This window comes from Nelumbo lutea, chromosome 2 (genome assembly GCF_056320005.1).
Source record: "Nelumbo lutea isolate HS-2025 chromosome 2, American lotus-T2T, whole genome shotgun sequence".
In the NCBI taxonomy this organism is placed as follows: domain Eukaryota; kingdom Viridiplantae; phylum Streptophyta; class Magnoliopsida; order Proteales; family Nelumbonaceae; genus Nelumbo; species Nelumbo lutea.
The window spans coordinates 57,784,907-57,807,629 of NC_142685.1; the positions used below are offsets into that span (position 1 = coordinate 57,784,907).

At 41.9% G+C, this 22,723-nt stretch overlaps 1 protein-coding gene across 7 annotated transcripts in view; it reads right to left on the minus strand.

The window, feature by feature from the left end:
• LOC148870927 (uncharacterized) overlaps positions 1-22,391 on the minus strand; it is a 43,107-nt gene extending 20,716 nt beyond the window's left edge. Inside the window, exons 1-4 of one of the 7 annotated variants that reach the window (XM_088969791.1) lie at positions 22,169-22,314; positions 2,514-2,642; positions 1,896-2,277; positions 1,587-1,793 (exon numbers count right to left, since the gene is read on the minus strand). In XM_088969791.1, the coding sequence (XP_088825917.1) occupies positions 1,587-1,793; positions 1,896-2,168 (480 nt within the window). In that variant the 5' untranslated portion in view covers positions 2,169-2,277; positions 2,514-2,642; positions 22,169-22,314. Of the gene's footprint in view, positions 1-1,586; positions 1,794-1,895; positions 2,278-2,513; positions 2,643-19,043; positions 19,232-21,823 lie in introns of all 7 variants that reach the window. The other 6 variants (XM_088969793.1, XM_088969792.1, XM_088969789.1 and 3 more) reach the window with 6 other exon arrangements.
• Between the last annotated feature and the right edge of the window lie 332 nt (positions 22,392-22,723).

Below are 22,723 nucleotides of genomic sequence, written 5' to 3' on the forward strand. Positions count from 1 at the left end.
ATCATCAAAACCAAATTACTCAGGCATGCAATCACTAAGTGATTTGGTTCTTTTGTTTGATTGATAACATTTTGTATTTTATTGGAGGGTTGCATGAAAGTGTTGTGGTCATTTTAACTAACCACTCAACATGTTAGGCTACCTTGATATTTCTAAATTGTCTTGGTAAGGTAGTAGACCCTAGAGGCAATCCTTATTTTTTCATATGTTAGCGGATTGTTAGTGTCATTTGGAGTAGCAACAGCAGATGCAAGTTGCATTCACTATATAATTTGGTTTTTGTTTGATTAATAGCATATATGTGTTTTATTAAAGGATTGCAAGTAAGAGTTGTGACCATGTGAATACATCAAAACCAAATCACTCAAGTAAGCACTCACCAGATGGTTTGGTTTTTCATTTGGTTGATAAAATGTCATGTTTTATTGGAGGGTCAAAAGAAAGTGTTGTGACCACACAAACTCATCACTCTACATGTTAAGCTATCTTTGTATCTCTTGATTGTCAAAGTAAGACAGTGGATCTTAGAGGCATAATTTCAAGGCATTAAGGCAAGGCTAAGTGAAGGATTTTTTTAATAAAACCTGTCTTTCAATATTAATTGCCGCCTAGTTGCCTAGGTGATGGGTTATTTTGAATAAAACCCATAAATCTTAGGGTAATTCCTTAGGTTTTATAGCAAGCAGCAACCATCTTTCGCTATTAATTGTTTATGATCTTCATAAAAAATGTATAAGCTTCATTTGAAACATAAAAAACCAACATATTCATAAATAAAATGAAGAAAGAAAGAAATTTCAGATAATAGAGATGCTGAGCCTCCATTTCTTTCTTAGAAAAGGAACAAAAGAAAAGAAAGGGTGGAAGAAAAAAATGATGAAAATAATCAATACGTGTTGATTGGATAAATTTTTTAGTTCTTCCATGCTTATTGGTTCAAATTTTTAAGTCTTCAAGGATTCAAGGCAGTATGCATATTAATTAAACCCTAACAAATGAGAAAATTAACAAAACGAAACTAGTATTTTAACTTAAACTGGATAATTTAGTTTAATAATGTCTATTTTTTTATCATAATCTCAAAAAGTTAAGAATATAAAAGCATCCAAGAGCACATGTACAAAATATCTTGACGATCAAGTGAGACGACCCTCCATGAGTGCCTTATCACCTAGGCACCTGCCTAGGTATCAGATTGACAAATATGGGTGATCCATTATTGAAGAAAAGGTCTTTTATGAAAAGCAGAAAAACTGTATTTCAAACTTCGAAGTCAAATTAAATGATTACAAAATGTTTTTTATTTCAGAAAAGAAGAGAATCTTCTCAAATAAAATGAGTGTTTTGTAACCCTGTAAGATTACCTAAAAATTAGGTGCACGTTAAGGAAAAGTTTAAAATCACTCTAAAAGAAACTTGATTAAGCCACTTTAACCAAATGATCAAGTTTTTTTCAATTTCACCAGATACTTGACTACATTTGTTCTACAAGCCTTAGGTTTGGAGTGATGAGGAGCAGAAATAGAAGCAAATCAAGTTAAACATCAAATCAGTTGATTTTGAGAAATAAAACCATTATGATTTACCTGGTCCAAACCCAAGGCAGGAAGGATGACATCCTGGTACCGGTATTCTGCATTGCTGACAATCCCAATAGTGATCCCTTTTTCACGTGCCCATCTTAGGAATGGTTGGGAATCTGGAAAGATGGTATAAGGTGCAGAGGAACCAAATACTGAATATATACGTCTGAACACCTTCTCAAATGTCTCCTCATCATAATCGTAGCCTGCCTGTCAGCAAAACAACATTCTACTTCATAGCAGCACTGGAAAATGCATTGATAAGATAAAAATTGGAATGTCATGATCCAAGAATGTGGTCATATCTCCTACCCTGACAAAGGAGTCTTTCACGCATGATTTCCACCAGACAATGTTCGGCATTTTTGCTGCATAACCAAAACACGGATACTGCTTTGCCATGTCAGTGTATGCAGCTTTAAATCCCTCATGCATGCGGTTATAGTCTGGACAAGGCAATCCTACAGCTTTGGCTGCCATGCAGTAGTAATCACCGAGTTCTCCTTTGTAAGCTATAAGTGTACCAGTGACATCTATGGTAATACAGCGTAACTTTGACAACATTGAGATCTGTGTTGACACCATACTGTTTCTTCTTGGAAATAAACGTTTCAGATAAGGCACAACCAGGTGTTCTGGATTGCTGTTTTACCTCAACAAATTCAGAGGCTTCTCGCGTGCGCGCATCAATGCTCTAGTCATGATACATGTCAAGGTATTTTTAGTGTAAATCGGTTTAGAAGCAAGCTAGTGATTATCAGTAGGCTCAAGATAACATCATATAGAAACAAAAACCATGTCAGTATTTTGTTAGGGTCATGAGTCATAAAACAATGAGACAACAAGCTAAACATGTCAATTTCACCAAACTAAACATGCATGAATATTTAAACCAAATAAAATTGCAGTACAATGATGTCATTCTCTCACATTGATTCTCACAATATCTGTTTATGTGGCAATGGAAAGATGTCAGTCCTGCTACTGACTTTGGTTTGGTATTTGTCATGGCCTTTGAATTCCAACAGTCAACCATTTCTGCTGGGTTTTCTGTTTCTGCTGTGATGTTTAATCAAAAGAAAATATTAATTGTAGAAGTATAGAGACGCATAATAAAGGGGCAAAGGGCACCAAAACACCTTCCCCCAAATTTTTTCAAAAATAAAAAAGGCTTCAAAAGTTTACCACCCACATTATTTTTTTCTTTTCTCATTGGAGTTCTACCCTAGATCTTTTATCTTTTGTTCCCATAGGTTAGACTTTCCAGACTTCCACAAAACAAAAAGAGGAAAAAAAGAGGGGGAGGGAGAGAGAGAGAGAGAGAGGTCCAATTGCAAAAGCAAGAAGAGGTTTTGCCAACTCAGATTACTAATGGAACCTCCAGAATCAAGACTACAATAAACCTAAAGCTTCACTTGCTAAACTGACTTATCATTAAAGGGATATGCTTCATTTCATATAATGTAGAAAATGAAATCCTCCACATACGACCATGGCACCATGCAGATATAAAGATCCACACATAGAGTTTTTTTTTCTGGGATAAGATCAATGATTTTAAGATTTTTATATGATGAAACAATTTGATGGAAAATGATAAAATATCTTACTTGTCCAAAGGTTTTTTATCTTTACAAAAAGTACTGACAAAAAAAAGTTTGAAAGAGAAAATAAAAGAGGCTGGTAAGACCATCCCAGTAAGAAATAACAGAAAAAGGACAAGTATCACAAATTAAAAAATACAACTCAATTCAACAAACCTTACTCCCAACCACTTTGGGTTAGCTACATGAATCCTGTCTCAGCATTGCACTCTATAAATAGTCATATCTTCTATCAATGTGTAGGTCCTTAGATCATTTATTATTACTTCAGCCCACATCTTCTTCTACCTTCCCCTTGTTCTCTTTTAGGGTCTTCTACCTGCACCAAATAACTCCTCAATAGTGCAATCATTCGTCATTTACGCACATGGCCAACCATCTTAAAAGACACTTCATCTTGTCGCCTATCGGGGATACTTCTAAGTCATTCCTAATGTGCTTTTTGTTTCTCATTCTATCCTTCATAGTCTTGCAACTCATCCACACACATTTCCTGTACATGATGCATCTCTGATGAATAACAGAAACTGATTTATTAGATTAATAAAGTGTACAAAGGAGAAGGGAGAGATAAACTCTCTTAACTCTCCCAAATACAAACAACGAAATTACAATACAGACCAAAATAAATGATCCCTTCCCATCCCTTGCTTTGCTAATGTATCAACGAAGGAATTAGCATTCCTTTTCACCCATTGCACATTGATTTCCATTCCTTGAGACAACCATTTACTCTTTCTTTTCTCATTTATATAGCACCACCATCCTGCCTCCTCTTCCTTCTGCAACCATTAAATAACTAGAGTCCCCCTCAATCACTAGCTTACGGATATTCAGCTCTTTATCCCTTTGAAGACCTTCCAATACAACCATTATTTCAGCCCTCAAAGAATCTCCAACACCAATTGGTCCCGAGTAGAAGCAATCATTGTTCCTTCCTCATTTGTAAACACACCCCCATGCTTGAAGGACTCACATTTCCTTCACTACTCCCATAAAAATTCAGCTTAACAAACCATATGGAGGAGGGGACCAAGTTGGTCTTACCACAGCCTTGCTAGGAGTTGATTCAGAAAGTACCTTCCAATTCCTCACCAAATCATCTGCATGGACTCCCTCAAAGAGATCAAGAAACTTCACCCAGTGGATCACCCTAATTGTAATGACTTCAATTAAGGCATCCCTACTTCTCATCTTATCAAGAAGGACTCTCTGATTCCTTTCTTCCCATGCTGTCCAATGCACAACCACCCCTGTACATCTCCATAAAGATCTTCCCCTCTTCTTTGACTAGGCCAAGTGCCAACTAACAAAAGTAGGGGCAAACAAGCTCCGAATATTTGGCAGGGGGTTTCACCTGCACCCAAACAAAGAGAGAAACCATTCCTAAATTGAAGAAATAGAAGGGCAGGAGATTAATAAGTGGTAGCAAGACTCACCATCAGCCTTACAAAGAGAACATCAGTTAGGGGATAAGCACCAATTTGGTTTTTTCTTTGAAGCAAATCATAGGTGTTAATTCTCTCAAAAAAGGCTTCCCAGCAAAAAGCACCTACATGAGGTGGGATAGGCTTACTCCAAACCTCCCTAACAAGAAAAGGCATCCCTAAACTGTCCTCTAGCTGAACTAAGGCTGAGAAGGAAAACAGGCACAAGAAAATGATCTAAAGAAGAAAGAGTCCAAATTCAACTATCCCTTTTAGTGGGATCCAATCCCAAGCCCCAGTCAAACCCAAATGGCGAATTAGAGGGCACAATGAAAGAAGAGATAGGTTCAACCCTACGATTGGAAATGGCAGAGAGAGAGAGAGAGAGAGAGAAATTTCTCATTTAAAAGAGAATTATCCAACCACACATGATCCCAGAATTTGACACAATTTCCAAAACAATGATTATACCTGTCAATGGCAAGAAGGATGATAAAATTGCATGGATGGACTTCCAAGGAGAAGCTCTAGAAGCCCTAGCCAAAATCTAGGAATCCTAACCATCAGTGGCAAGCCCATAAATATGAGTTCACATCTGCCCCCCACAGAATGTGCCCCAAAAATGCCCCACATGCACATCTCAGCATGCATTGAGAACATCTTCCGTACTTGTCATTGGGAGATGTTCCCAATGCAACGATAAAATGGTTGAGAGACAAAAAAGGGGGCCCTTGGAGACTGTATCACTATCTGACTGAAGCTTGGGATTCTTTGGATGGTTTGAATGTCAACTTAGTTTGGGTTCCTAGGGAACACAATCATACTGCAGATGGCCTAGCTAAATTTGGTCTGTATTTGGAGCATCTGTATAGCGACAAGCTTCCTCCTTTGTAACTTGTAGGGGTTCCCCCCCCCCTGCTTTGTATACCTCCTCTTGTTCCCCCCCCCCCCTTTTTCTTAATAAATTCTGGTTAAATTTTCTCAAAAAAAATGTTCCCAATGCACGATTGGATGTGCTGTGGGACGTTTTTTGGGGCGCATTCTGTGGGGGGAAGATTTGAACTCCATAAATATTGACGATAACTTTTGTCCACGGCTTGTCTCTATTCATATGTAATTACCATATAATATTACAGATCTTATAGTCAAGTTACAAAACTTCCTATTAGTATTAACAGAATATGCTTTTCACACAAGATGCCATACGCACCTATCCATTCTAACCGCATTATTAGTTCCCTACCCCACATCCCTTGTAATGGAAAAATAAGTTTATGCTATGAGAGTTAAAGTTCCTTAAATTTTTACTAAGTCTGTAGAAAGTATGTGTACATGCCTTTGTAGAGGCCCTATACCTCCATTGTTCCTCTGTTTCAGGTAAGATATAGTTAGTGTTTTAAAAGGCAGGGGGGGTTGCATATGCCTAGAGGCACACCTCCAGGCAAGGTACCCTCAAAATGCCCTAAGGTGTATACCAAGGCACTGATGCCTCTAAGGCATAAGCCTCAAGTCTGTGTTGCACATGCCTCATATGCCTTTTGCATGAGGTGTGCTAGAGGCATACGCCTCATACAAAAAAAGCAAAAAGAAAGGAAAGAAATTTTGGGCCAGGGGCTCCGCCTCCCAGAAACAACCCCCCCCCAAACACCTTTTTAATGCAGCCCAATTATTTGTGCCAAGGGGGATCTTGCTCCACTCTAGCTCACTTGCCCCCACTTCAAAAAGACACCTCCCTGTTGTGGATGCATTCGTGAGGAGGACGTACTGCCGCCGGCAGCAGCAGTAAGGAGGGGCCCACATGGCGGCAGTTTATCTTATCAGCTCCACCAGCTTATCTTATCTTATCCTTAGTAGTCTCTCTTATCTTACTTTATCTATTAGAAGAATAGTTGGAGTATGTTTATCTATTAGAAGTAGGAGTTTGATTGATCTTAGAGTTTGACTTATCCTAGCCTTATCTGTAAGTAGTCGAATCCTACAAGGAGTCCTCCTATATGGGGGCTCTCACCTCTTGTAATCTCCTATTTAAGGAGCTGCGAATTGAGAATAAAGGCATTCAGTTTTCAGTCAAGAAAAGAGTTGAGGAGAGTTAGGGTGATCTCTTGGACAAATCACCCTTAGGTCGCCACGATAGGGTCTGCACGCAAAGGGAGGGGCAAGGGGAAGCTGGAGGTTCTCCCCGTGGACCGACCCATGACGAGATCCTACGCCCGGGCCCATAACATTTTGGTATCAGAGCCGAACGTCATGGGCGATATGGAGCAACTATCATCCAAGGTCCACGACTTGGAACACCGACTCGCGGAGAACCACGCAGAAGTGAGAGAAGTCAAGGAAGATGTTCGAGAGCTTCGTCGCCTACTCAAGTCGTATTTCTCCACTAGGGAGAGGAGCCCTGAAGGGGCGACCACCACCAACAGCCACCGACCAGAATTGGCGGAGGCATCCGGCGAATGACAGATCGCCACCCCAACAGCCGCAGTCATACCCAAGTATAGTAGGCTGGAGTTTCCTTCATACAGCGGCAGCGGCGACCCACTAGGATGGCTGTACCGCTGTGATCAATTCTTTTGCAATCAGCGCACGGAGGAAAGGGATAAGGTCAGTCTAACCGTGTTTCATCTGACAGAAGAAGCACAACTCTGGTTCTACTGGGTAGAGCAGGAGGAACCAGGACTCAACTGGGACCAATTCAAGTCCTACTGCCTCCTCCGGTTCGGGCCCCCATTGACAAGCAACCCATTGAGAGAACTAATTAACCTCAAGCAAACAGGGACCGTAGCTGAGTACCAGCACCAATTTCAAACCCTTCTCGCCAAAGCCGCCTCAGTTCGCCCAAATCAGTAGGTGGATATGTTCACCGCTGGATTAGCCAAGCCCCTGAGAGTCAATGTGGAAATGCAGAGCCCTCCCAACCTGGTCATCGCCATGAACCTAGCCTGCGCTTTCGAGCGCAAGCTACAGATCAGCCGAGGATCTTTCAGCATGGGGCATTCAGCGACATCATGGACAAATCCGAAGTCAACTGGGGGGGGGGGGGGGGGGGGGGGCATGGAACAAAAGCTTCACACAGGTAGCACTTCCAGATCAGCACCTAGCATAGGGAGCAGCATGACGGCACCTCCCATCAAACGCTTATCTAGAGCTGAGATGGCAGAGCACCAGGCAAGAGGGCAATGCTTCAACTACGACGAGTTGTATTCAGCCGGGCAGTGAGCAAGCGGCACTTCAACTGAAACTACCGGTAGAAAGCAGGCCGCAACTACAGGTAGCCGTCGCAAATGGAGAGAGAGTTCACAGCCCTAGAATCTGTAGGAACATCCAAATACAGGTCGAATCTGAACCCTTCTCTATTGATTTATTTGTGCTACCCCTGGACGAGTTTGATATAGTGCTTGGAGTTAAGTGGCTCATTACTCTAGGCCCTATCCTATGGGACTTCAGTGCCCTAACCATGTCATTCCACCTGAATGGAAAACAAGTCACCTGGCAGGGAACTAGAGTAAAAGCAAAAAGACCACGCAAGTGCATACACTCCATGGCGAAACCATGCACGCCGCAGATATGGAGAGACTTCTCACCGACTTCCCGGACGTATTTCAAGAACCCAAGGGACTCCCACCTGCCCGATTGTGTGACCATCGAATTCCTTTAATACCAGGTTTAGAACACGTCGTCGTTCGGCCATACCACTACCCGCATTTGCAAAAAGACGAGATAGAGAAACCGTGTACGGAGCTGTTGAAACAAGGGATCATTCGCCCCAGCCGCTCCCCCTTCTCTTCGCCGGTTTTATTGGTACCAAAGCAAGGCAGCACCTGGAGGTTTTGTGTGGATTACAGAGAACTCAACAACAGAACCGTCAAGGACAAATTCCCGATTCCCGTGGTAGACGAACTGTTGGATGAACTCCATGGGTCTCAGTACTTCTCAAAGCTAGATCTCAGATCATGGTACTTTCAGGTCCGGATGGCCCCCGAGGATGTGGAAAAAACAGCCTTTCGGACGCATCATGGTCACTTCGAATTTCTAGTCATGCCGTTCGGTCTCACCAACGCCCCATCCACATTGCAGTCATTGATGAACGAGGTATTTCGGCCCCACCTTCGCAGATTCGTCCTAGTGTTCTTTGACGACATCCTGGTTTACAGTAAATCATGGATTGAGCATGTTTGTCACCTACGAACTGTTCTAGAACTACTGCGCCAACACAAACTCTTCCTGGAGCGGCCCAAATGTTCATTCGGGGAACGCCAGGTCCTTTATCTGGGACATATAATCAGCGGGCAAGGTGTCTCAGTAGATAGCTCCAAAATCCAAGCAATTCAGGATTGGCCCAAAGCTCTCTACGAGTTCCTAGGACTGACCGGGTATTACCGCAAGTTTGTGCAAAATTATGGACTCTTAGCTGCCCCATTAACCAAGATAATAAAGAAGAACACGTTCCAGTGGGATGAGGCAGCTAACGCCGCCTTCGCAAACTTAAGGGATGCACTCTCCTCCACCCCCGTGCTGCAGTTACCAAACTTTGACAAAGAATTTACGGTGGAATGTGATGCTTCCGGAATAGGTATTGGAGCAGTACTACAACAGCAAGGACACCCCATAGCCTTCTTTAGCCACAAACTAGCTGACTGGCAACTAAAACTACCGGCCTACGAGCGCGAGTTGATTGGACTAGCCAAGGTCGTGCAACACTGGAGGCCATACTTGTAAGGGAGACCCTTCATCGTCAAGACAGATCACTACAGCCTCAAGTATCTACTGGAGCAGCGGCTTACCACTCCGCCCCAACAGCACTGGGCGAGCAAACTACTTGGGTTTGATTTCTGGGTAGACTACAAGGCAGGGACCTTAAATCGGGCCGCAGATGCCCTATCTAGGCGAGAAGAAGATGCTATGCTCCTTTGTGCAATCTCTCGGCCCGGCATCACCCTATTGGAAAGCATTAGAAGCATGCTGCCCCAATCATCAGAATGGAGGGACCTTGTTTAGAAAATACAGTCTGGAATGACCAACCCGAACTAGTCCATTCACGACGGGCTAGTACTATACAAGGGACAGGTATATCTCCCAGTCGACTGCTCCTTAATCCCCACCGTTATCTCCAGCATTCATAACTCCACACATGAAGGTGTTCAAAAGACATTGCACCGCATCCACACCAATTTCCAATGGCATGGTATGAGGGCTTCGATTCAGGACTTCATCCAGAATTGTTCTACGTGCCAACAACAAAAATGGGAAAACTTACACCCAGCGGGCCTTCTCTAGCCTCTTTCACTTCCAACACAGATCTGGGCTGATATCTCCATGGACTTCCTTGAGGGCCTACCCAAGGTAGGCGAGAAATCGGTCTTATTCGTGGTGGTGAATCGCTTTTCCAAGTATGCTCATTTCATTCCCTTGTCCCGCCCATATAGCGTGGTTTCGGTTGCCCACGTCTTCTTCACACATATTTTCCGTTTGCATGGGCTACCCGAATCCATCATCAATGACAGGGACCCGGTTTTTACTAGCACCTTCTGGAAGGAGCTATTTCGGTTGCAGGGAACAACCCTAGCCTTTTCCTCTGCCTACCACCCGCAGACAGACGGGCAAACGAAGGTGGTAAACCGTACCATAGAGATGTACCTCCGTTGTTTTGTGGGTGACCAGCCACGGCGTTGGGTGGATTGCCTTCCGTGGGCCGAATACTGTTACAACACGGCCTATCACTCTTCTCTTGGCATGACTCTATTTCGGGTCGTCTATGGTCGGGACCCCCCCGCCTATTGTCCTACGAACCCGGTTCAACGCGGTTGGAAGAAATCGAATGTGGTCTACAAGATCGCGATGCCCTCCTAGCCGAAGTCTCTCTCCACTTACACCAGGCTCAGACACGCATGAAGAATGCCTACAATCAGTGCCACCGAGAATTAACTTTCGAACCCGGACAGTTCGTGTGGTTGAAACTCCAACCCTATCGGCAACACTCTCTCAAAGGCAGATCTTCCCCTAAACTGGCTCCCAAATTTTACGAGCCCTTCAAGGTTTTACGGCGGATCGGGAAAGTTGCATATCAGCTCGAGCTACCAGAGCACAGCAAACTACATGATACCTTCCACGTATCCTTGCTCAAGCCATTTACAAGTACTCCTCCTGATAAGGTACCTCCCCTACCACCCTTAAGGGACGGCAGACCCATTATCCAGCCTCGGGCTCTTGTTCGATCCTGCGTCAATCGGGGTACTCTCGAAGTCCTAGTGGAATGAGACGACCTACCATCAGCTGAGACCACCTGGATCCCTTGGACTGTTCTTCAAGATGCCTATCCAGATCTCGAGCTTGGGGACAAGCTCGTTGCCCAGGAGGGGTGTAATGTTGTGGATGCATTCGTGGGGAGGGCGTACTGCCGCCGACAGCAGCAGTAAGGAGGGGCCCACATGGCGGTAGTTTATCTTATCAGCTCCACCAGCTTATCTTATCTTATCCTTGGTAGTCTCTCTTATCTTCCTTTATCTATTAGAAGAATAGTTGGAGTATGTTTATCTATTAGAAGTAGGAGTTTGATTGATCTTAGAGTTTGACTTATCCTAGCCTTATCTGTAAGTAGTCGAATCCTACAAGGAGTCCTCCTACAGGGGGGCTCTCACCTCTTGTAATCTCCTATTTAAGGAGTTGCGAATTGAGAATAAAGGCATTCAATTTTCGGTCAAGAAAAGAGTTGAGGAGAGTTAGGGTGATCTCTTGGACAAATCACCCTTAGGTCGCCACGATAGGGTCTGCACGCAAAGGGAGGGGGCAAGGGGAAGCTGGAGGTTCTCCCCGTGGACCGACCCGTGACGAGATCCTACGCCCGGGCCCATAACAGTCCCCCCTTCAGCTAGTATTATGTATCTTCATTTTTCTTAATACAAGATATCTTTCATAAAAAAGAAACCGGAAAAAAAAAAAAAAAAAAAAAAAAAAAAAAGATGAGATCCCCCCCTCCTCTTCTTCCTCCTCAATAGCTGGCAAGTGAAGATCATCTGGAGCATGGTTCCTTTTGTGATCTATTGAGGAATTTGGAGGGAAAGGACATAATGAAAAATTGAGGGAAAGCAACACAGAAATTGAAGAATTGTTGCTTGCTCCATGATGATGTAATGGATTAAAGTTCATCCTAAATTTGAAGATATAGGGATTCCGCCCTTGGGAACTGATTTTTAGTAAATGTTGAAAACTGGTTATTCTTTGTTGTTTGGTTTCTGATTTAAGTTCTTTTGCCTTTTTTTCTTGGCAAAACAACTTCTCCATTGAAGAATTGTTGCTTTCTCCATGATGATGTAATGGATTAAAGTTCATCCTAAATTCGAAGATATAGGGATTCCGTCCTTGGGAACTGATTTTTAGTAAATGTTGAAAACTGGTTATTCTTTGTTGTTTGGTTTCTGATTTAAGTTCTTTTGCCTTTTTTTCTTGGCAAAACAACTTCTCCATGGTCTTCATTTTTCTCTTTTAGTAAAATGTTTTTACTTTACTACCAACAGAATAGACAAGCCTGCAAATAGCCATTTTCATATATTAACATACACATGCACAGACATATGGACATGCTTTTAATAAACCAAACCCAATTAGTTCAGATGATTTTTTATCCAGTTGAGGTAAATGGCAATGCTTTTTCTAATTAAATATTAGGAATTATAATATCTCAAAGTTTACCTTTGTACCTATTATTTGAACTGAAGACATAAATTGTTAGTGTAATTACCAGAAAAAATCCACAAATGACCAACATTGGAAATCTTGAAACACAATTCCAAATTGTGGTAGACTCTAAGTCTTACTCTCATATTAAGAAGGGTTTGACTATGATGCCAAAAAGACATGATACTGGAAAAACTCAGAACCAATCTTTCCATCATCATAGATTTTCCCTACAAGTATTTTGTTTTTTTATCAGTAACTCATAAAAGGATTTTATTAATTTTAAAAGAAAGCAGAGAAACAAAACATTGTGGAGGTGACCAGTCCACTGAAAGCACGTATATTTCCTTCCTCATCTCTGATTACACCTCCAATTCCGGAGGGGCCAGGATTGACCACTCAACTCCCATCAAAATTCAGATGGAGGTGACCAGTCCACTGTAGCTATGTCTTCTAAAGGAGGAAGCAGCTATAGCCCCCCAAGATGTGAAGAAATCATTGACCTGAAAGTCTGAAAACAGATTGATGTTTTAACCCAATGAGCCACCCTTAGGGTTATGATCTCGATCAAGGCTTCCTTATTCCTCTCCTTATCCCCAAATATTCTTGAATTTCTTTCCTCCCAAACTGTCCAAACTACTGCTGCCCCAGTACATCTCCACATAAGCCTGCCTCTTTTATTTGTACAACTGCAATTTGAAGGGCTAAACAATCCTTCCAAGCTGACAAGAGGAAGCCATCTGCAACCAAAAAGTGAAGCAAACCAATCCCAAATAAAGCCAACAAAGGGGCAGGAGATTAAGAGATGGCATGCAGTCTCACCAGTTAACTTACATAAGCAGAACCAATTGGGGGACAAACACCAGTTTGGTCTCTTCCTTTGGAGCTTATCACATGTGTTAATGTAGTCATGATACACTTCCAAGCAGAAAGCACTGACTTTAGGAGGAATGGGGGAATACCAGATTTCCTTAACAGGGAAAGAAGGGGAATGGGAAGAAGAGAAGGCTACAAGTGAATTAATCAAAAATTTACAAGTGAAGAGCACAACATGACTTAGAGTCCACACCCTACTATCCATACCCCCATCCCCACGAACCACAGGACTCAGTAGTGTAAGCAGAGTAGACACACTGGGAATTTCAGATTCTCTATGGTTTCTAGTGAAGCCCAAGTTCCAGTTCAACTCAAGAAAGGGAGAGAGGGGAAGTAATAAATTGTAACACTGGACTACCTTAGAGATTGGAAAGAGTGTAAAGGGAGGGAAAAGTCTCCTTAAAAGGAGACTCCCCAAGCCAAATATCTTCCCAAAGCCTAATCTTCTGACCCGAGACCTAGTCATACCTGATGTGGCTGAGGAAAATAGGAAGAGAGTCATGGATGGATTTCCAAGGAGTAGCTATGGTACCTCTATGAAGACAACCAGCACCCTATCCGTTGTTTGACAGCATGTGCACACTTGCCACCACTTTATGCCAAAGTCTTTGACTTTCTTTCGGAAATCTCCAAAGCCATTTACTCAATAGTGCCTGATTCTTTAATCTCAATTTTCCAATCCCCAATCCCCCTTTCCAATTTTAATTTTATCACCTTCTCCCAACTAAGCAAGTGATCTTTCTTTCCTTCCCCAGGTTCCCATAAGAAGTCTCTCACAATCTTTTCAATTTTTTTCACCACAACTCGGGGCGTTCTAAAAACCGACATATAATAAATAGGAAGGTTAGCTAAGGTGTATTTGATTAAAGTTACTCCAAGAGAAATACAATTATGTTTCCATCCAGCTAGTCGCTTCTCAAACCTTTCCACCACCGGGTTCTAAAAGCCAAGTGACTTGGGGTTATCAACTTGTCATCTAGAGGTAATCCCAAGTATTTGAGTGTCCAAGGTGAAAAGGAAGGGTGAAAGTAGGTCACCTAGACTTAGACCTTAAGTACCTTCAAAAAAATCAACCACCAACCCATTAACAAGTAATGAATAATGACTTGATTGCAAGCATCCTCTAACCCATTTACGCCAAAACTCCCCAAAGCCACAAATTCTCAAAATGTTAATTAAAAACTCCCAATCCACAAAATCGTAGGCTTTCTCCCCATCTTAACCACAACTCCCTTCTTTCTTAATCTCTTCTAGGCCTCAACACACTCATTAGCAATTAAAATCCGATCCACAATTTGCCTATCTTGAATGAAGGCCCCTTGAAACTGAGAAATCAGAGATGGGAGTACCTTTTTCACCCTAAGGGATAGGACCTTAGCAATGGCCTTTTATATGTTGGTTACTAGGTTGATAGGTCGAAAATCCCTTGGATGGGTAGCACCCAGTTTCTTAGGGACCATAGCTATGAAAGCAAAGTCCATCCCCGAACTGATTTTGCCCCTGCTTTCATCTCCCAACAATCTTGATAGAAAGCCATTGTAAAACCATCAGGACCCGGACCCACAACTCCCTTCTTTCTTAATCTCTTTTCGGCCTCAACACACTCATTAGCAATTAAAATCTGATCCACAATTTGCCTATCTTGAATGAAGGCCCCTTGAAACTGAGAAATCAGAGATGTGAGCACCTTCACCCTAAGGGATAGGACCTTAGCAATGATCTTGTATATGTTGGTTACTAGGTTAATAGATCAGAAATCCCTTGGATGGGTAGCACCCGGTTTCTTAGGGACCATAGCTATGAAAGTAGAGTCCATCCCTGAGCTGATTTTACTCCTACTATGGAATTCATTGAATACTCTGACCAAATCAGCTTTGATCATCTCCCAACAATCTTGATTTCCCCTTCCTCAAACCTTTTTTTCCAGTAGTTCCACTTGATTTCACCCAGCACCCCCCCCCCCATTCTAGACCTTCAATTGACCTCTCATTAAGTGGTCTTTCAAAGATTGCTCTAAACTGATCCGCAAATGTCTTGGCTATCTCACTTTGATCTGTGATCTTAGTGTCCCCCACACATGATGAAGTAATTAGGCTCTTCTTTCTCTTGCCATTCGCAATGCTATGAAAATATCTTGTGTTCCCGTCTCCTTCCTTGATACATCTCTCTAGATTTTTGTTTCCAACAAATTTCTTCTCTTAATAGGGCGGCCTCTAAAACCTTCTTCAAAGACCACCTCAAACCTCTGTCACTATCAGACATGGGACCACCCACCTCCTTCCTACCAATTTCCTCAATCTGAGAGATCAAATTGGCTTTCTTTTCTTCCAATCTCCCGAATTTCATTTTATTCCACTCTTTTATTTTCTCTTTGAGAACCTGTAACCTCTTTAGGAACTTTTGGCCTTCCCATCTTGGAAGTTGGATCTAAGAAGCCCACACTCCTTTGCCCTATCTTTAAACTCTGGATGGGTAAGCCACATATTTTTAAATCTGAAAGGGATCGGGCCCCCATCAGATCTCCTCTGAAAGAAGCATATCAGCCAATGGTCTGAAGTAACTATAGGCAAAGTTCTTCCTAGCAGGTCTGTCCACTGCTCTTCCCAGTCTAGTGAAACTAAAAATCTATCGAGTTTAGAACATAACGAATTAACCTGAAGATTGGACCATGTAAATCTCGACTGCCCTAGAGAGAAATCTTTCAATTCAAAAAAACGTCCTTAGTTTGTTGATTTGGGTCGAAGGGGCAAGACTAAAGAAGACTCCTAGCTATGACATAGCTATAGAGGAGAGGGGTTGTGTGGTGGGTAATGGAAGAGGGGCTGCAAGAAGGAAAGAAGGGGTGTTGAGAGTTGATGTCGAGAAGGTGGGAAAGATGGAGGAGAGAATGAAGATGTTATATGCCAGCCTAGTGGGGAAGGTTGGGTGGGAAATGGATATAGAGAAAGCAAAAGTCTGGGCGAGACTTGAATGGGGTCACAATAAGATTATGGGGGTTGGAAAGATGCACGTTGGGCTTTACCTCTTCATGTTTCACTACAGGGAGTGGGCTGAGAAGGTGATAGAAGTGGAGAGAAGGATAGAGAGAAGCTTCAGTCTCAGACTAGGATGGTGGTTCCCTGCAGTCGGAGCCCTGCACGAGGAAAGGAAGAGGAGGAGAAGGGCAGTATGGATAGGCATAGTTGGAATACCCCTTTATGCATGGAGTATAGTCACCCTAGAGGATATAGGTAATCGCTGTGAGAGGTTCCTGAAAATATATGACAAAAACAGAAGTTGGGAGAGGTTGGACATGGCCAGGATTTTGGTAAAAGTGGAGAAGGTCACTAGGGTTCTAGAAAGGATGAAGTTAATCTTTGTTGGGGAATGCTACAACCTCGGATTAATCGTGGAAGGAAAAGATGGAACCTACCCAGAATCGTCCAAAGAGAATAATGGGCGCAGAGAGGAGCCTGGAAGTTCAAAGAACGGGGCTGACTACAGAGACGAAGCCTGCAGCGAGAGTGGTGAGGAATCGAAGAGTCGTCCAAAGGTTGATGAAGATGCAAAGGTGGAGAGGACGAGGGGCAGTTCTGGGATTTCGCAAGAATTAAGAGAAGGAATTTGGAACAAGAGGGGACACGTGGGAGGGGAGTTGGAGGGGAGAGGAGAAACTCATTTGACATGGGACATAGAAAAGGAAGAAGGTTTACCGAGGAGGGCAAAAGAGTCCTCGGCCAATTTAGGTGTTAGCGGGACCCACGTTTTAAGAGTCCAAGGGGAGGGAAAATTTCGACACAACCATGCGTCAAATGGGCTGGGAATCAGGAGGGGGAGGGGCATAATAGGAAAAATGTCATTAAGAAGGGGTAAACTGAAAAGCTTGATTAAAAGGTTGAGGAACTCAAAAAGGGGCAGTGATGACTGGTTATGGGTAATAGCAAGATACAATGAAGATACGAAGAAGGTGGAGTTCCAGGCAAGAAATGGTTCGACACTGATAGCCAACGAAACAAAGATGGCTCCTCAGGCAATATGGAAGGCGGTGGATCACCTAAGGAATCCGAAAGCAACCAAAGGGAGGGAGTTGAAGGTACTGATACAAGTGACAAGTTGAGTCCAATGTTGTTTCTTCCCATCTTTGTAGGTCCACATCCCGCTTCACCACAACGGCAGACATTTGCAGGTCAGGAAGATAAAATTGATGGTACAAAGCCTATGCAGGTACATGACTATATTGGGCCCGGTGGAGAGGTTAATATCCTCAACTATAAGGGATCTTCGTTGGAGAGGACGGCGAATGGAGCTCATCCAAAGTTTTCTTCAAGTAGCCGGACTAGTGAAATGGGGGTGGTAAAGAGGAAGAGAAAGGTTGTAGAGGAGGTAAGGAGAGATAGTGAGAGAAGAAATTGGTCTATAAAAGGAAAAGAAGGGTAGGGGACATTGACTCTGGCTTGGAAGGGGAAGAGAGGGAGGTAAAGGACAAACAGGGAGGGGAGAGAGCAATAGGAGGGGCAAAAAGGCAAGGGGATAAAAAGGGGGAAAATAAGGGTGAGGTGGAGATAAGTACCTTAGTAGAAAAGGAAGTGTCAAAGGGGAAGTTGATGGGTTTGTTTTTCTAGGGAGGGGAAGAGTTCGCAAGGAAGGCTTTTGAGAAGTTCAAGAAAAACAGGAGAGGAGAAGAGCAAGAAAGACGATGACCATTTGAAGAACAGTGACTGCGACGAAGAAGGGGGAAAGGAGTTTCTGGGGGAGGAAGTGTGAGGAGTAGGGTTTTAGTCTACTATAAAGGTAGGCAGGATCTCCAGGACGAGGGCGGTGAGTTGGAGTGTTAGGGGTTTAAGAGAGAAATTCAGAAGAGAAGTGGTCAGGTTTGTGCTTAGTCGCAATGATCCTAAGGCAGTCCATTGTCTGGAGGGCTATTCCAAAGTTAGAGTCATTGGTGGCTTCAATAGATCATCATGTTTTGGAGGGGATTATTCCAATTCCTGAGATGAAAAGATTAGCAGGACAGTTGTGGGGAATTTTGGCATGTGATGGAGTTTCAGATAATGTATCAATTTATAGTGGTCTTTTTTTTTTTGTTGTAGTTGTTGGTTTTGTTGAGGTGTCACCTTGCCACCTCCTATTGTAATCCTTTTTAATTGTAATAAATCCTTTTATTATTCTTCTTCAAAAAAAAATCTTTCAATTCAAAGGCCTCTATGAACTCATTAAATTTTCTCATGCTTGTAGTGACCCTTCTCCTACTCCCATTTGATTCTTCAACAAACCTGATTATGTTAAAATCTCCCCCTAGACACCATAGTCCTTTCCCACAGCCCTCTAATGTTTGTCTGCTAACTCATCCCAAAACAGCTTTCCTTCTCTATAAGAGTTCGGCCCATACACATTTGTGAGAACCCATTCAAACCCTTCTCTGTAAGAGTTTGGCACTGCACGGTTTCGTCCCTCCAGATTGTCATAATGCCCCCCGAAGCTCCCCAAGATGGGGCAAAGGTCCACCTAATATTCCTCTCTCCCCAAAAGCCTTTGATCCATATGCTATCAACCTCCTGGATTTTGGACTCCTAAATCAGCACTAAATCAGGTTTTTCTTTCCTCAACATTTCCTTGATTACTCTTCTCTTTGTGGCACTCCCTAAACCCCTCAAATTCCAACTAATGATCTTCATGGTCTCAAATGATGTTTATCCCCTACCCCTGGCCTATAAGGAAATATGAAGTTTCGGGTTAGAGATGAGCCAAACCCAACCAATTTACAATGCTAATACGCATGAAAGATGTAGGATCAAAGAAACCTTGTTTCACATAGAAAAAAGAATAAAGAATGGGAATGCAAGAATACTGCAACTACACTTAACTATGTGACTAGAAATCATCAACATCATCATCATCCAAACCTTGTCCCAGTTATGTTGGGTTGGCTACACAAATCCTTTTTCACCAATCCATTCTATTCAGTGCCATATGCCCATGTCCAAAGTTAAACTATGGGAACCCATGCCCCTTTTGGTATGCCCCTAGCTCTTTGAGTGCCTCCATCTTGTAACAGATTGCTTCTTCTTACTGGTTTCGTAGATGGTCTTCTCTGCACATGCATAAACCATCTTAGTCTATTTCCCTCATTTTATCACCTATTGGAGCTGCTCCTAGGTTCCTTCAAATAAGTCATTTCTAACTAGAAATAATAATAATAATAATAATAATAAAATTTCTATAGGGCTCTTTCCAAGACAAGAACAAACTACAAAGAACTATAGTGCTTTTGCATACCTATTGGAACTCTCAGATTTCAAATTATAAGAATTAAGAAATATGAGATTAAGAAGTAGCATGCAATAAGATGATTGTAGTTCCTATCATTTCCAGTAACACTCATAGCTATTTGAGCATACAACTTATGAGTGCACACAGTATAGAAGAGTTTCAAAGCCACCTAGTGTTTTTCCTTCCTACAGGGTACAGATGTTTTTCTTATTGGTAGGCACAACTGTGTACTCATGATTAATCTAAATCACACCAATCAGGGCATTAACATTGAAAGTGAGGACTCTAAACTCCAAGGTTATGAAACTAAATCCAGCCATCCTTTATACTTTTCAATTACTATTATAGGCGCCTAGGTGGGTTTACCCCCTCTCTGTTTCCTAATTTTAATCTTCGGTCTTTCCAGCAATTTGCAGACCACAACCTTGATATTTGGAAGTGTTGAACCAAACTCCCAGTCCCCCTTTTTGATCTGCAACCCCCCCCCCCAAATCCACTCTCTAAATACTAGGTTAATTTTTTAGAATGCATAGACCTGCACTTGACCTGTTCCCGCAATACACGTATCCACCCAATTTCTTCTACTCCAATCTTTGTTGTATCCACTTCTTACAGCTCCTTAGCCCTTCAAATCTGTCCACTGAACCCTTGCCTCTGCAAATTCAATTTATTGGGTTTCTAGTACAAACTATAGTTGTCCCACTGACTGGAACCAGAAAATAACAACAAATGTAAATCTCGGCATGCAATGAACTCTTTACTCTATGCTCTTCAACCATTCTACCTTTTATTGGCCTACAACAATAGGGAGAATTATGTGGAGATGTGCTCGTGCTGCCTTGATTTGAACTCTTTGGGAAGAAATGAATATTAGAATTTTTCAAGAAAAGGAAAGGAGCAGTCAGGAATTGAAAGACTGTGTGTTAAATAGGGCAATACCTTGGCTGAAGACCTTGGAAATCTTTCATCAATTCTCCTTTAATGACCTTTGGAGAAATTGGTCAGCAGTAGCGAGGTGTTCATCTCTAAAGGACAAATCAATTACAAGCTGGTCTCATCCATCCGAAGGCTCACTAAAGTTGAACTTTGATGAAAGTAGCATGGGTAATCCAGGATTATCCGGAATGGGGGGTGCTTTGAGAAATGAGATAGGAGAGATTTTGTTGCTCTACTTAGGTCCCTTGGGAATTGGGGACTCCATCAGGGCATAACTTTTAGCTGTTGTACAAGGGGTGCAATTCGTAAACCAGCTGGGGGACAACACCTAACAATCGAGGGGGATTCCAAAGTGGTGGTGGGTTGGTTGAAAAATCCTGAAGAGGCTATGTGGCGTTACAAGAATGAAATGAAGAAATTTAGTTGGTTGACAAGGAATATGTTAGTCACTGTACAGTGGGTGGGGAGATCAGCAAATACTTTGTCATATGTGTTAGCTAAGCAAGGGGTAAATAGGGAAGAATTGTTTTGGGCTCAGTTGTGATTCTTGCTTTTCTTTCTTAGTTTACTTGTAAGATTCAAGGAGGGGCTGCAGCTCGCGCCTCTCCCTGGGATGTTGTATGAACTCACTCTAAATCTGCTTCTAAATTAATAAATTTATTATCATTCATCAAAAAAATGAACTCTTTACCTTACACAAGATTATTAAGTCCTACCAAACTTTATATTAAAAAGTAGTCATTATCTTTCAATAGGCACAACCATTATTTCCTTCAAATACTAGCTACACATGCAATGAGTAGTGAAAAGAAACACGAAGCTGGAAGAGTCAGCATCCTCTTCAAATAGGAAATAGGAAAAAATAGGTAGGAGTTGTAGCAACTAAAAAGGGAACATTTTGAAGATAAGCAGACCTGAATTGTTTTCCATTGTTCATTGGCATACCAAACTAGACTAAATAAGTTGGTCTCCAACAAACGGATTATTCAAAAGTCAAACATCCTTGACATTCACCAATGCCCAAAATTTAGCAAACAGTAGAACTGAAGAATATATTCAAATCAGATTGATTGGGTATAATTTTGACAATCAAAACAAAACAGAGGTCATGAGGCAGAATACCATCATCTGAAGGGATCATTATGAAAGACCTACCACAAACAACATTAATCAAAGAACTTAAGAAACGTTGACCATCAAGCAAGACAAGCCCGGGAAGGAAGATGTCTAGAAATGTTAGGCATTACTAAAATGATAGAATGACTAGTTTCCGCATAAGTGAATGGAAGGGAGAGATTACAAAATAAGACGGGTTTTCTGTTCATTCTCGATTTGATTTGGCAAATACTGTTAGACAAGAAAACAAAATTCGTTCCAGATGAGAGCATAAAATACTAACAAATCAGGTAACAGAAGGGGATTGACGAAAAAAAAAGACCATTGCCCAATAATGCTGACGGAAGGAGTGGATGTGTACCTGACCTCCAGTATTTTAACAATAAGTGACCGCTCCCATACTCGAACCCGCGTTCAAGGATTGAAAAACTCGAATAGAAAATAACATATACAGAAGCTCGTAACTTGATTGAAGTTCGGTACAAAGGTAACAGAGAAATAGGGCATAATGCAATGAAATGGATTCCAAACATCATCTAGCTCAAATAATTATACAAGTACATACCAAAAAAACAAGGGGAAAAAAAAGGAGAAGAAGACTTGCAACATGCCCAGAAGCTCGAAATGGTGCTAAGAAAGTTCGACACTACGAAATTAGGAATAAGATGAAAAAAAGGAAAGTGGAAACTGAAAGACTGAAACATACCCAGAAGCACAAATGAACAAGCTTCTGTGTTACCTCGAGGAAGTCGCCATGTTTGCTAGACGTCTACTTTCCAGTGAGTTCACATAACCTTAAAAGCGTAGAAGTATAAGAAATTTAGAGAGAGAAACGTTTAACGTGAGCATTCCAACAATTTATTTGTACTTTGTTAAAAATAAATAAAAGAAAACCATATATGTCAGAATTGAGAAAACCATGGAGGCTTATAGTGGTATTAAGTAATTAACGTTAATATAGCAAGGTTGTATTAAAAACTATTATTCAAGTTTTTACTTTCTGTTGCTTGCAGTAAAAAGACTTCGGCAAACATTGCTTTCACAAAATGATTCGGGTGAGCAAATGGGTAGGTAAGTAGGTTATACTTAGAAGCAAATGGAATTCATCTTGAACCGTCCTCAAACCAATTTGTTACCCGGCTTTCATTGATTTTGGTTGATTTTGGTGGAATTGGTTTTAACTAGTTTTGTTAAAATCAAATAAAAATAAATCCCAAAATACTCGTGTTTATTAATATCATGTTCTCACTTGATCATTAAG